The 14,067-nt window shown below is 36.2% G+C and overlaps 1 protein-coding gene and 1 pseudogene across 1 annotated transcript in view; one reads left to right on the top strand and one right to left on the bottom strand.

The window, feature by feature from the left end:
• LOC136375953 (lupus La protein homolog pseudogene) overlaps positions 1-7,997 on the top strand; it is a 54,957-nt pseudogene extending 46,960 nt beyond the window's left edge.
• Positions 1-14,067, bottom strand: part of MDGA2 (MAM domain containing glycosylphosphatidylinositol anchor 2) — a 1,032,651-nt gene that overhangs the window by 583,278 nt on the left and 435,306 nt on the right. The window contains exon 2 of the mRNA XM_066342601.1: positions 11,229-11,368. Within this exon, the coding sequence (XP_066198698.1) occupies positions 11,229-11,368 (140 nt within the window). The remainder of the gene's footprint in view (positions 1-11,228; positions 11,369-14,067) is intronic.

The raw sequence follows: 14,067 nt of genomic DNA, 5'->3' as shown, positions 1-14,067 counted from the left end.
GGACCCTATAATTCAAAGCAGCTGACAATAGGCTGGCCCTCTTTCTTAGTCGTAGGGCTTGTAAGAAGCAACAATTTACATTGCTTAGATGGAATGTCCTAGCATGCCCCAGACCACTGGATTCCAAAAAATCTTCACCAACTTAACACTAAAATTTGGGTTATTTTATTTCTCATCCTTGATAAAGTATTTATTTCACTATGGTATCCAGAGTACTTGCCACTGCCTGTACAAAAAAAAAAAAATTATATGATGTAATTAATATAATGGACTAGTATAATGTGCCATAGATTACCAAGACCATCAAGGTCCCTGTTATATAGAGTAAGAAAGTTAATCCTGACCCAGCCCTTATAAAAGAAAACTTTAAATTTTCTTCTTGATAAGAATTGAAAAATATTTGTCAGATGACTAGCTGCCTACTAGTTAGTGTCAGGGGTATGTCGATTTGCTCTAGAGAAGACACTACATCTGCGCCAGTAGTAGGGTTGGTTTAATTGTTTACCAGTCTATCATCATCCGCCATAATCCATCTGACTTTTTCGGTATGTGTAAAAAAAGAAAATTGGGACCTGATGCAGACCATTGCTCCTTCATTGTTAAGTCTTTGATGGTATAACCCAATCACTAAAATTTCTCTTTGTATGCAGCATTACTTTTGACTTAATACTTAGATAGAGAGGGATTTTATTTACAGGATTGCACTGGGTCTTTCCTACCATAATAACTCTGACTTACTTCACAGGTCAGATAATCGATGTGAGGGTTTGCCAGCTGCTAAGCATACGCATCCTAATTCTCACTTGGGAGTCTGGAGAAATAACAACAGGCCACTTTTCTGGGCCAGGCTCCATTTGTCACCTGCCTTCCATAAACGGCAACTGCACGTTAGCATTACCAGTCCATTGATTTCAGTGCATCTCAGACTCTCTGCTTTCAATGACCATCAGGAAGTCTCAGCATCCCTCTTTCTTCAGTGCCAACTACTGTGACAAATGTCCACAGACCCCTTTGGGGAAAGATTCAGGTTGTATTTTTGGTGTAAGCTTCTAGTGATATTACTAGATATTTCCTCGAAGAAACCTGGTTTCCCTTCCAAACAATGAGTATTGGCTCTGTGAACTCACTGAGATTTGGAAACTGGAGGAATGATTATTATTTTTTATTATAGTAGGGAATGTCAACCTCTTTTTCACCAGGTGTCATTTTTTTGTCCATTTATAGGAATCAAGTACCACTCTAGTCAGCTACCACTATATTTTATCCCTAAAGACACCATAAGCTATTACCCATCACCACATGGCCCTGTAGCTAAAGGCAACCTGAAAGTTATTTTAACATTGCTGTTCACTTCACTCTTTGTAATTAAACTGAGTTTTGCTGGTGAAGTGTTACCAAGCAGCCTCTGCCATCTTGTTGAGTTTAGAGATCCTCATTTCATGGCAGCACCCCCTACTTCAATCCCAGTCAGCAGAGGACAGTTGCCCTGAGCTTCTCAAGATGCCAGTGTCCATATGACCAGTACACTTCTTACAGCGACAGAATTGTTCTTTGGGCAATCTTTAAAAACAAGTCTCCTATAATAAATCTATGCTAACATTTCCACCTCCCAGAGTCTTCTGAGACCCTTTGCAATATTCTAAAAAAGCAATTCCCAAATCTCTGACTCACTGCAAGTCATTGTGGTGGGTGTTTAAATTTCAAAGAGCCATCATAACAACATACTAGGGATGCCTCCTGGTATCTTGAAGATAATCAACCCAAGTCATGGAAGAGTGTTTCCACTTTGAATTCTTCCTGACCCAACACTGTCAAAATCCAGATGCATACATATTGGAGCTAGCTCAAAAGCTATTAGCTAAAGCCAGGCATATGACTTTAATGGAAGAAACAAGAATACTCCACCTATTGTATTGGGTTAGTGCAGTAATCACTGCAATTGTGTAGTGATAACAGTAACAGCTTAGAGTTATTAAATTTATAAAAAAAATATTTTTTCTCAACAACTAATCACAAGTATGATGATTATTTACTTAGTAGTTACTTTTTGCTAGGCACTATGCCAAATCATCTACATCTATTATCTTATCAAGGACATTAACATTTTTTGAACAAATGTCCAATGTGTATAATAAATATTTTATCTAAGCATAAGATTGTCCATGAAATTGAATAAAAGATAAACTCTAAAAGTACTGGTTTTTTTTTTAATTCAGAACTTCTGAGGAGCAAAATGACTTTCTAAATTTATGAGAATTTTCATTAAATTAAAGAAAAAGTCTTTGGCTAATGCTGATGGCCTGGAGTAAAGTCAGCAGTTTGAGAGTACATTAAAGTTTTGAACCAAAGATGGCTTTTTATATTATACAGAAAATTCAGTGAAAACAAAACTATTTGAACATATGATATTAATCATCAGAAAAACTGAAAGAGCTTCTTCTTAAACAAGCTATGGTGAATGGCTTCCCAATGTAATCGTGACCTTACTAAAGTTGTATGTTGCCAGGAGGTGATACAAGGTTCATGTTTGTATGTGTGTGCATGTGTGTGTATGTAAGGAAGAGATTGTGTAGGTAGCTATTAATTATTTGTTATTATTACTCTTTTTTCTTTTTTATAGAGAGAAAGAGACAGATGACAGAAAGGGGGAGAAAGATGAGAAGCATCAGTTCATAGTTGTGGCACCTTAGTTGTTCATTGATTGCTTTCCCACATGTACCTTGACTGGGGGGCTCCAGCAGAGCTAGTGACCCATTTCTCAAGCCAGTGACCTTTGGGTTCATGCCAGCAGCTATGGGATCATATCTATGATTCCACACTCAAGCCATTGACCCCATTCTCAAGCCAACAACCTCAGAGTTTAGAAGCTGGGTCCTCAGCATTCCAGGCCAGTGCTCTATCCAGTGTGCCACCATTGGTCAGGCTTGATTGATACATTTTTTGAATGCTTGGCTAAAACCCTTTCTGATATTCTTTCCAAAGATTCATTAAAAAAATATTAGTTTATTTAGTTGGAGAGTTTCTCACATGATATAACAGATCTAGTCTAGATAGATTTATCACAGAATTTAAGAAGTAAATTATATTAAATTCTTTAAACTGTGAGAAGGAATAAACATAATATTTGACATTCTCTGATTAGATAGCAGATTCCAATTCTGCTCATTTAATTGGACATAAATCCAAAAATCTAATGCCTACGTTTTATGTGCATGCACTAACAGTATTTTTAAAAATTTAATAGCTAAATTGGAAAAATATGGAAATATGAACCAAGATATATAAAATATTTGCAAAGAATACATACTGGTAGCACTAATGGTTTCAAACTGAAGAACCTGTTACAAGGTTTGCTAAGATCTTCATTATAAGATTTTTATCACTTTACAATCTGCATAGAAAATTAATAAGAATAAAAACATCAATAACTCTGCATCAGTCTTGACAGTGTAGAATATATTTCTACAGCAATCAAATGTCTGAATATGATCCTATTATAAAATTAAAAAGTGGTCTTGCCTTATTTTTTTTATCCAAAAAGCAAATACTACCTAGGGATAAATTATGATAAACTAGAAGGTAGTTTTAATGCTTCTTAGATTAATGTTTGGCTCTACATGAGTATTTTTTAAAGGGTGGCTTTCAAAAGTATATATTTTAGTGATGAAAAGTGCTAGTCATAAAATCTTACATGGAAAACCAACTCATGATAGTAGAGCTGTTTTGATGTATATTTTCTCCTTTTTTCTTTTTTCTTTTCCTAAAGAGAAGGGAAGGTCAAATTTTCCAGCATTCCAAATATGCAAACCTATGTTTCTTATTAAAACTAATCCAAAGTTTCCCACATTATACTGGTTACAATAAAACTGTATTCCTGTCTGAGAACTTCAAAATATTAAAATTGTCCTACTGAGAAGTTCTTTGTTTGTCATGTTTTTTACCAAATGGCCTCATTGCAAGAATAATGCAGTGAAATTAAAAATCTCAAGTTATTTGGGTGGGAAATACAAAAATCTCATTTTCAAAGGCATAGGACAGAGAAACTTGTTTAAATTTCCAATCAAGAGAATATTGAAAAACAATAATAAAGAAGAGATTTTTCTTTCCTAAATATCAAAAAATGTTATAAAAGTATGGAAATTGAAATAGCACGACATGGTACAAAGAGGGAAAATCAGAATGACAGAATAGAATAATGTAATTTTATTAATGATAAAAATAGCATTTTTTTTTTTAGCAAGAGAGACAGAGAGAGGGACAGATAGAGACAGACAGGAAGGAAGATGAGAAGCATCAATTCATTGATTGCTTTCTTATATGTGCCTTGACCAGGGGGGTTACAGCCAAGCCAGTGACCCCTTGCTCAAGTCAGTGACTATGGGGTCATGTCTATGATCCCACGCTCAAGCCAGCAACTCTGCACTCAAGCTGGTGAGATCAAACTCAACCAGATGAGCCTGCATTCAAGCTGGCAACCTCAGGGTTTCGAACCTGGGTCTTCTGTGGCACAGGCCAATGCTCTATCCATTGCACTACTGCCTGGTCAAGCAAATACAGCATTTTTAACAGCTTTTAAATGTTTTAATCTTTAATGTTAAACATTCATTACACAGTGCTAAAATGTTTTTTAAAGTTCTCATCACAAGAAAAAATATCAAATCATTACATTATACACTTAAACTGATATAATGTTAAATGTCAATTATATCTCAATTAAAAAAGGGAAAGAGAGAGAAAGCATTTTAAGTCTGTAGAGTATAATGTTGACTATCCTATGTGGATTAGGGCATAGTGAGAAAGAGAAGGAAGAGAGAATAGTAGCTTAATATTTCATAGTATGGACAAAACTATTTCCTGATGATTAAATCATCAAATACATAAATAACTATAAGCTATTAGAATAAAAGCATACAATGTAAGAGGTATAAATGTAAAAGAGACGCTACTAAAGTAGATACAAAATTTAGGAATCCAAAATAAAAAGATAAAATAATTCATCTTTTAAAAACAAAATATTCTGAATTAAAATAATTTACACATAATAAAGACAATACACCAGAAGGTAAAATTTGCAACATATGTATAAGGTATTAAGTTAGATTATATAGTATATGAAAAATCCAGGTCTACAATAAGACAAGTAGCAAACCAGTAAGAAAATGAAAGGAGATATGAACTATCAATAGACAAAGAAGATGTACAAATGATTGAAATATTTGGACCTGTATAGAAAAATGTTCAAACTATCTAGTAAGACAATGCAAATTTAGTCTGACCAGGTGGTGGCGCAGTGGATAGAGCATCGGCCTAGAATGCTGAGGACCCAGGTTTGAGACTCCGAGGTCACCAGCTTGAGTGTGGGCTCACCAGTTTGAGCAGAGGGTTGTAGGTTTTAGTGTGGGATCACAGACATAACCCCATGGTTGTTGGCTTGAGCCTAAAGGTCGCTGGCTTTAAGTCCCAAGTCACTGTCTTGGGCCCAAGGTCACTGACTTGAGCAAGGGGTCACTGGTTTGGCTTGAGCCTCCCTGCCCCCATCAAGGCATGTAAGAGAAGTAATCAATGAACAACTAAGTGATGCAACTACGAGTTGATGCTTCTCATCTCCCTCCCTTCCTGTCCGACTGTCCCTGTCTGTCCCCCTACTCTCTCTCACTAAAAAAAAAAAAGAAAAAAAAAGAAAAAGAAGAAAAAGTATGCAAACTTAAACTGCATTAGATTATTAGATTATAATTTACTTTAATACATCAATTAGGTAATTTTTTAAAAATTCACTTGTGCTAAGAAAATAAGGAGAAGTCACTTTCAAGGTTGACTAAATAATTCCATTTTGAAGAAGAAAATTACCCTCCGTTATTGCTGGCATACATGTAACAAAGATGAACACAGCCATAAACATATAACAGAAGTATTCACTGAAGTGTTTGTGATAGTGAAAATCTATAACTAGTTTGCTGGTGAACAAAATGGCATTAACTGCAAAGGTTTAATGCACCCATACAAGTACAGTTCAGCCCTTGAGAAGATAATGATCTAACAATGATTGTCCAATTTTAGTGCACAACAGACTTACTTGGAAGGCCTGCTAAAATAGAAGCTTGTTCCTGGCTCCAAAACAGGCACTTCTGATGTGATGAGCCTGAGAAATTTCATTTTTAACAAGTTCTCCCCAGGGATCACACACTGAGAATCACTAGGTTGGATCTATACTTGCTCATCTGAACATATGGCCAAGTGAAAAATTCTACTCATAGAATAATACTTTTCATTATTTAATTTTTTCTTAAAAAATGAGTGAACATATATAAGTATATTTATGCAAATGTACTGAACAAGACAGGAAGGTAATGTACTAAACTATTTAATATTTATCTTTAGGAAGTGGGTGGGCAACTCAAAGGGAATATTCATGTTAAACATCCTACTGTTAAATCATTTATAATAGGACTGTATTCATAATTCATTTATTATTGGTATGGTAGTACTGAGTGAGAGAGAGAAGAGAGAGGGAGGAAGAAAAAAGGAGGGAGGGAAGGAGAGAGGGAGAGAGAGAGGGAGAGAGAAGGAGGAAATGAAAAGAGAATAGGTAACTAAATCCTGAAATGGTGGATATTTAGAGATAATATTAGATTGGCAGATTTACTAGTGAACACTTTTGTCCTTTTTTCTTAACTCTTTATATACCTCTATAATAAACCCTCATTTTACAAGGTTATCAGAATATAGTTCTAGTTGTTGCAAGCCAAAGAGAAAAATAAAAAAGCTAATGATTAGAGATATAAAGGCTCTGCAGATCATTAAAACACAAAAATATTGAAATTTATTTAAATGAATCTAATTTAAAGTATAGTATATGAATCCTAAGAACCATTTGTTTTTAATTTTGTGACAGAGACAGAAAGAAAGAGACAGAGAGAGGGACAGATAGGGACAGACAGACAGGAAAGGAGAGAGATGAGAAGCATCAATTCTTCGTTGCAGCACCTCAGCTGTTCATTGATTGCTTTCTCATATATGCCTTGACCTGAGACTACAGCAAAGCTAATGACCCCTTGCTCAAGCCAGAGGCCTTGGGCTTCAAGCCAGTGACCTTTGGGCTTCAAGCCAGCTACCATGGGGTCATGTCTATGATCCCACGCTCAAGCCAGTGACCTCACACTCAAGCTGTTGAGCCCCGCTCAAGCCAGCAACGTTGGGTTTTGAATCTAGGTCCCTTGTGTCCCAGTCCGATGCTCTATCCACTGCGCCACCAAGAACCATTTTTTAAATTTACTTATTTTCATAATTACACATTCAATTCTAAAACTTAAGAGTCTAAGCATAAATTATTTAAAAATAATAAATACCAACATTTTATTATGTGATAACATTGCTTATTACGTCGCAAGTATGTATACGTGTGTATACATACATATATACATATATAGTTATAATGTGCATTTAACTCTCAAAGGAATCTGTGATAAAGAAATGATAAAAAAAATACCATCATGCCTAATCCATAGATAAGAAAATTGAGATTTATAGAGAGAAAAGGGTAAGGACCTTCACCAAGGTCACACTTGGAGTTGTGTTGAATCCAGGGCTATACCCAGGCAGTCTGGCTCCAACGCTGTGCTCTCAACTACTGCATTGCACTGACCACTCCTTCACTTATTACACTTCCTTTGGATACATCAATATTCTCAGGCCACTATTCATTGTCAAACAATGTATTTCAATAGAAAATTTTTCAAAAATTTAGAAAAAAAATCGCTGCCTTTGAATATTTCTGAAAATGAATAACTTTATGACTCTCGTTGCCACAGGAATATGCAACAGATTCAGAAATCTTCTGGAGAGTGCAAGGGGAACTTCTCTCTTCCACTGCATTCCCAACTCTTATCATATTCAGATTAAGCAAAGCAGCAAGAAAGCCCTTCCAGCTTCATGGGATCAGCCAAGAAAATCATCCTCAGGACCAACCAGCTGCCAAAAGCATGCCATTCAGTGTCTGACCAGGCTGCCAAAGCCCAGCTGTTCTGTCAGCCTTCCTGAAACAGTTTGTTAACAAAGAAGAGGCCCAGTTAATTTTCCAACAGGCAATGTGAGCTGAAACTGATTCATCTGCAAACACACGAATTACTTCTAAGAGTGAAGAAGTAACGATACTGAAACAAAAACTGTTGTTAAGATCAGGGCACACTGAAATGTCTCCGAAAGTGGAATTGCTTAGGAAAAATAAATAAGGCAATACTCTATTCCTCTGTAGCAGAACTTATTTGGGATTGGCCAGGGAACAAAGAAGGCACTCCATCATGAAAGGGAAGATGCGTGGAGAAAATAAAAAACTTCTAATATTGAGGGAAGATAAGGATGGAGATAAAGGGAACAGATCAGCTGTGATGACTTACAGAGATAAGAAGTTGAATTTTTAAGTAATCTTTGGAGTGCAGAAGGTGCAGAATTTGGCACATTCAATGTGGTAAAAATGGGAGCTCCATGTATCTTCTCCTGCCATAAACTGCCTCTCATAAAGCAACTCGTGGCTTCTTTTAGGTTTGTTTAGATTCTCTTGTTTTGATACCAACTTTTGATTCTGAAATTTTTATTTTATGTACTAAAACCCCCAAATTATCATCCAATTGTAAATGCACTAAATTTTCTTTGAGATGATATTCTCAAATTAATGTTATGGTATTTTTCAGCTTGAGAAAATTATTTTCAACAGACTCCATTTATTTCTCTATAAATTTCAAAATAAAAATGCTTTACATATCAGATTCTTTGTTTATATTAGATTTTTACAATTATTGCTTCAGTCCCTACATGTTCAGGTCTGTATTTTTTTCCTACAGGGCCTAATAATATTGGGTCAAAATAATAGATATCAATTTTATTAAGATAATTTTATTCTTCAATCAATTTTTAGTTAGGAGCAAATGTTATAATTTACAATTTTAGCCATTATGGATTACAATGTTTTTACTAATTTTAAATTTTTTTCTAGATTACTTTTATGATTTCCCATATTACCAACAGCATAAATTTTATAGAACATAAATATAGGTATAATTTTATCCATCATTCTTTGCTTCATCCTCTGAAGTTCAAATGCTTATTTTTATTTTTCTTCAGGATCAAAATGATAGAGTCACCACATCCTTGAGTATTAAACTTTAAGAAAGGCAGGAGCAAAAGACAAGCTTAAAATGATGTGACATGAGGCCTTGGCCAGTTTGCTCAGTGGTAGAGTGTCGGCCCTAGTGTGTGGATATCCCAGGTTCAATTCCTCCTGGTCAGGGCACATAGGAGAAGTGACCATCTTCTTCTCCACCCCTCCCCCTCTCACTTCTCTCTCTCTTTCTCTCTTCCTCTCCTGCAGCCATGGCTCAATTGGAGCAAAGGCTGAGAATGGCTCCATGGCCTGTGCCTCAGGTAGTAAGTAGAGCTCAGAATGAGCAATGCCCCAAATGGGCAGAGCATCACCCCCTAGTGGGCTTGCCAGGTGAATCCCAGTTGGGGCACATGTAGGAGTCTGTCTCTGGCCCCCCTCCTCTCACTAAATTAAAAAGAAAAAAAAAGATGTGTCATGAAATCTCCATGTTGCTCTTTACTTTCCCCTATGTAGTTATGTTAGGTGTGTATTTTTTCTGTAACACAAAAACTTAAAATGTATAACTTTGTCTACCAAATGAGACTTTTCCATCATAGTGTTTGTGTTGGTGACCAGTGTATATTTGGAACTAGTCAGGTTAAATATATGACAATACCCAGGCTGGTTAACTCAGTGGTAGAGAATCAGCCTGGTATGTGGATGTCCCAGGTTCAATTCTTGGTAAGGGCACATAGGAGAACCAACCATCTGCTTCTCCACCCCTCCCCCTCCCCTCTCTCTTTCTGTCTCTTCTCCTCCTGCCACCATGGCTCGATTGGTTCGAATGCATTGACCCCGAGTGATGAGGCTGGCTCTGTGGAGCCTCTGCCTCAGGAATTAAAAACAGGTCAGTTGTGAGCATGGCCACTGGTGGGCAGAGCATCGGCCCCAGATGTGGGTTGCTGGGTGGATTCTGGTTGGGGTACATGCAGGTTTCTATCTCTCTATCTCCCCTCTTCTCACTTGGAAAAGAAGAAGGGGAAAGTATATATATATTTTAATAAGATTTGGCAATTAAGGCCCTGGCCGGTTGGCTCAATGGTAGAGCGTCGGCCTGGCATGCAGAAGTCCCAGGTTCGATTCCCGGCCAGGGCACACAGGAGAAGCGCCCATCTGCTTCTCCACCTCTCCCCCTCTCCATCCTCTCTGTCTCTCTCTTCCCCTCCCGCAGCCGAGGCTCCATTGGAGCAAAGATGGCCCGGGAGCTGGGGATGGCTCCTTGGCCTCTGCCCCAGGCGCTAGAGTGGCTCTGGTCGCGGCAGAGCGACGCCCCGGAGGGGCAGAGCATCGCCCCCTGGTGGGCAGAGCGTCGCCCCTGGTGGGCGTGCAGGGTGGATCCCGGTCAGGCACATGTGGGAGTCTGTCTGACTGTCTCTCCCCGTTTCCAGCTTTAGAAAAATATAAATAAATAAATAAATAAATAAATAAATGGAAGATTTGGCAATTAATGAATGAAACATCCTGAATATTCTATATTGGAATTAAATTTTTACATTAGAGATTACATTAGCCTACTATATTATCTTGAAGTTAACTCTGTCTTTCATTCCTGCAAGCTTTTTCCTTTCTCATTGTTTCTAATTGTAGTGTCCCTTGGAAGTCTCAGTCTCTGGTAGGTGATGACTCCAACAATCTGAATGTGGATAATGACTACAAACATTTGTTTTCCAAAGTTTTCTATCAGTATAATGACCTGGTGTAAGGCAAGGACACGTGGCCTTGTGCATCACATTTGTCAAAACAAATGCTTCCTTTTGCAGCAATCATGTCATCCTGAAATCATGATCCACATTCTAAAATAAACTCATTGCTACATGAATTGTTATCTTAGTGAGATATTTTTGTAGTTGTCTTTTTAACAGCTTCCTTGGAAGTGTCTTCTAAATTTCTCACAATACTAAAACAAACATCTCTCTTTATTGTTTTATCCAATGACTATTTCGATCTTGAATGTGCAGCAATCATCACTCTTACCTGCATTGCAACCCACACTTGTGTTTCACACACACACACATATAAACTAAAATATACACTTTAGACTTCCAAGAAAACTCATAAAGAGTTTTCTCCGATGTCACAGTCCGGGACTCACCTGTGGACGTGGATGTCCAGTGACCAGACAGGTCAGTTCTAGGGTTTCTCCTTCGCGTATAGTGTAGACTCTTTCCGAGTAGCGTTCCTCCTCAATATTACAGGCCAAGCCTGAGTGCACAATACGAACCGTAGGGGGAGCTGTTGAGTAAGGAAGAGAGACAAGATAAGTAAACCATCTCCCCCTGAATCATCCTCATTTTAAGGGCAATTCATATTAGACTTGATCAGAGTCAAATCCATCCAACTTAACACTTGGAGAGAAAACCCACGGGATTAAAAATTTTGCTGGACAGAAAGTTTGGAATTTATCTAAGTTACCAATACATTCTGAATATGGGAAGGAGAACAGGGTGGTGAGATAAAACTAATGACTTGGGAAATCACCATCATTACAAAACCACATGATAAAATTTGATTGTTAAAATGCAAGAGATCCCTTCCTTTCTGAAATATAAATTTTAATACAGTAAAAGATGTTGTCTGAGCTGAAGACAGTCATTTGTCTATTATTTATTTATTTATTTTTTTTAGAGAGGAGAGACAGAGAGGGAGAGAGAGGAGAGACAGAGAGAGAGAAGGGGGGAGGAGCAGGAAGCATCAACTCCCATATGTGCCTTGACCATGCAAGCCCAGGATTTCGAACTGGTGACCTCAGCATTTCCAGGTCGACGCTTTATCCACTGCGCCACCACAGGTCAGGCTTGTCTATTAATTTTATAAGCCCTGTGGTGCAAATAGGAAACTAAGGAATGAGAAGATTTAATTGTCAAGAATTGAATACCAACTTAGTTGTCAATATTTATAGATTCCTGTTCTGATATGAGCAAAAGATGATCATTGAATTAAGCCACTGAAGAAGTCAATAAATCATTGATGCCTAAATATAAAACTCTCATTCAAAAGAGACTTAGATCTCATGATGCGGACCAATATAACTTTCTCCTACTTCAATGCCACACAAGCCAATAAAACTTGACGCATTGATTCGTGTATCACTAGAAACCCATAGTATGCAAAACTCTTAGAGTCATGACAAACTTAGATAAGAAGATGTTTCCTTTTCCCATTGTCAAGGAGATAATTACATTTACTGGCTTCAGACTAAAGATTATTCCTATTTGTATTTTTGTTCATAATATATTATGAAAGTGATGGAGAAAGGCAGTGGTAGTCAACCTTGTCCCTACCACCCACTAGTGGGCGTTCCAGCTTTTATGGTGGGCAGTAGCAGAGCAACCAAAGTATAAATAAAAAGATAGATTTATCTATAGTAAGTTATTTTATAAAGATTTATTCTGCCAAACTTAGTGAAAATCTGACATAAAGTACTTGGTAAGTAATTATTATTATACGCTTTAACTTGCTGTAACTCTGCTTTATAAGTTTTATAAAGTAAAGTTACTTCCCTACTTTATAAATCACCATTACTGTGGAACCGGTGGGCGGTTAGAAAATTTTACTACTAACAGATACAAAAGTGGGCGGTAGAAATAAAAAGGTTGACTACCCCTGGAGAAAGGGTTATCTTAATTAAAGGCAAGTAAGAAGGCTATAGATACCTACATGTAAAGAACAGTAGCAATCTCAAGAATTTCTAGGTAGTCATCTCAACCTAAACTGCAGTATTATTTTTAGAGGTTGTAGTTACTTACAAATTAATGCAGGTCTAGTGGGAATTTTTAATTTAACTTTATAAAGATCATGAATCCTATAGAATTTGAACATAAACTTAGTAATTCTATGGAAGAAATAAATTGATCGTAATTCTAACTAATAGAAATATTCTTTCTGTAAAAATTTGTGTTCTGAAAATTAAATAAAAAATAAAGTTTCCAATATTTAATACTTTATTTTATATGACATGAATTTATAGAATACTCATAGAGTTTAATCATATGAAATAGCATAGTTTATTATCCTTCTCAATTTCAAACAGAAAGGGAAAGATAGAAAATCTTACTTAAGGATATTAAAAAAACTGGTTATTTCAATTCTTTCTGGGTACCCAAGTAGACGCCTGCTCTTCAACCCTCAAATTCAGGATTCTACTCTCAATACCCAGCATTAGATGACATGTAAAATTTCCCACAGTTGGATAAGAATGAAAAGTATTTTTAGTAGAGTAGTTCTTACATTCAGTATGCACAATAAAGTCCCTAGTAACTTGTTTAAAATTTAGATTCAGAGGTATACATTCAGACCTGTTATGCATGCAAAAACCCCAGGAATCTACATTTTTACCAAACATCCTTGAAAAATGACATAATAGTGCTACTTAAATCAGATTATTAGAAATAATTTTATGGGCATTATAAATATTTGTTGACTAAAGGAAAATATTTGAAAGGATAAAATATTCTTTTTCTTTTAATTTTTTTCAAATTACTAAACTTCATGCTATGCATCATTTCACTGGTTTAAAAAATTAAATGATGCTTAAACAAATTAAATGCTTTTTTTGGTCTATAAAACCTATTTATCAAAAACTTTCTAATGTCTTTGTATACTGTCTAGACATTGTAATACTTTGTTTAGTTTTATGACATTATATATCCTTATCTGTATGTCTCTCTGGATGTACTGGTATGTTTTATACAAAGTTTCCTACAACTCATTTCCTACAGTGATCAAGTTTAAACTTCCATTTTGACAAGTGATACCAAACAGTTACTTATTTTAAACTATATCTTATATAACTATATACATATTATAAAGGTTAACAAACTGATGACAATCAATAAACACTTGCAAAATATAAATATAATATTATTAAAAAGAAAATATTGATTCATTACCTTGAAATATATTTCTGTGCCAAATTTAGCTTAATAAGTGAT

Source organism: Saccopteryx leptura, chromosome 6, assembly GCF_036850995.1.
Source record: "Saccopteryx leptura isolate mSacLep1 chromosome 6, mSacLep1_pri_phased_curated, whole genome shotgun sequence".
In the NCBI taxonomy this organism is placed as follows: domain Eukaryota; kingdom Metazoa; phylum Chordata; class Mammalia; order Chiroptera; family Emballonuridae; genus Saccopteryx; species Saccopteryx leptura.
The sequence above is the reverse complement of the archived record's forward strand: the minus strand, read 5'-3'. Positions and strand labels throughout refer to the sequence as shown.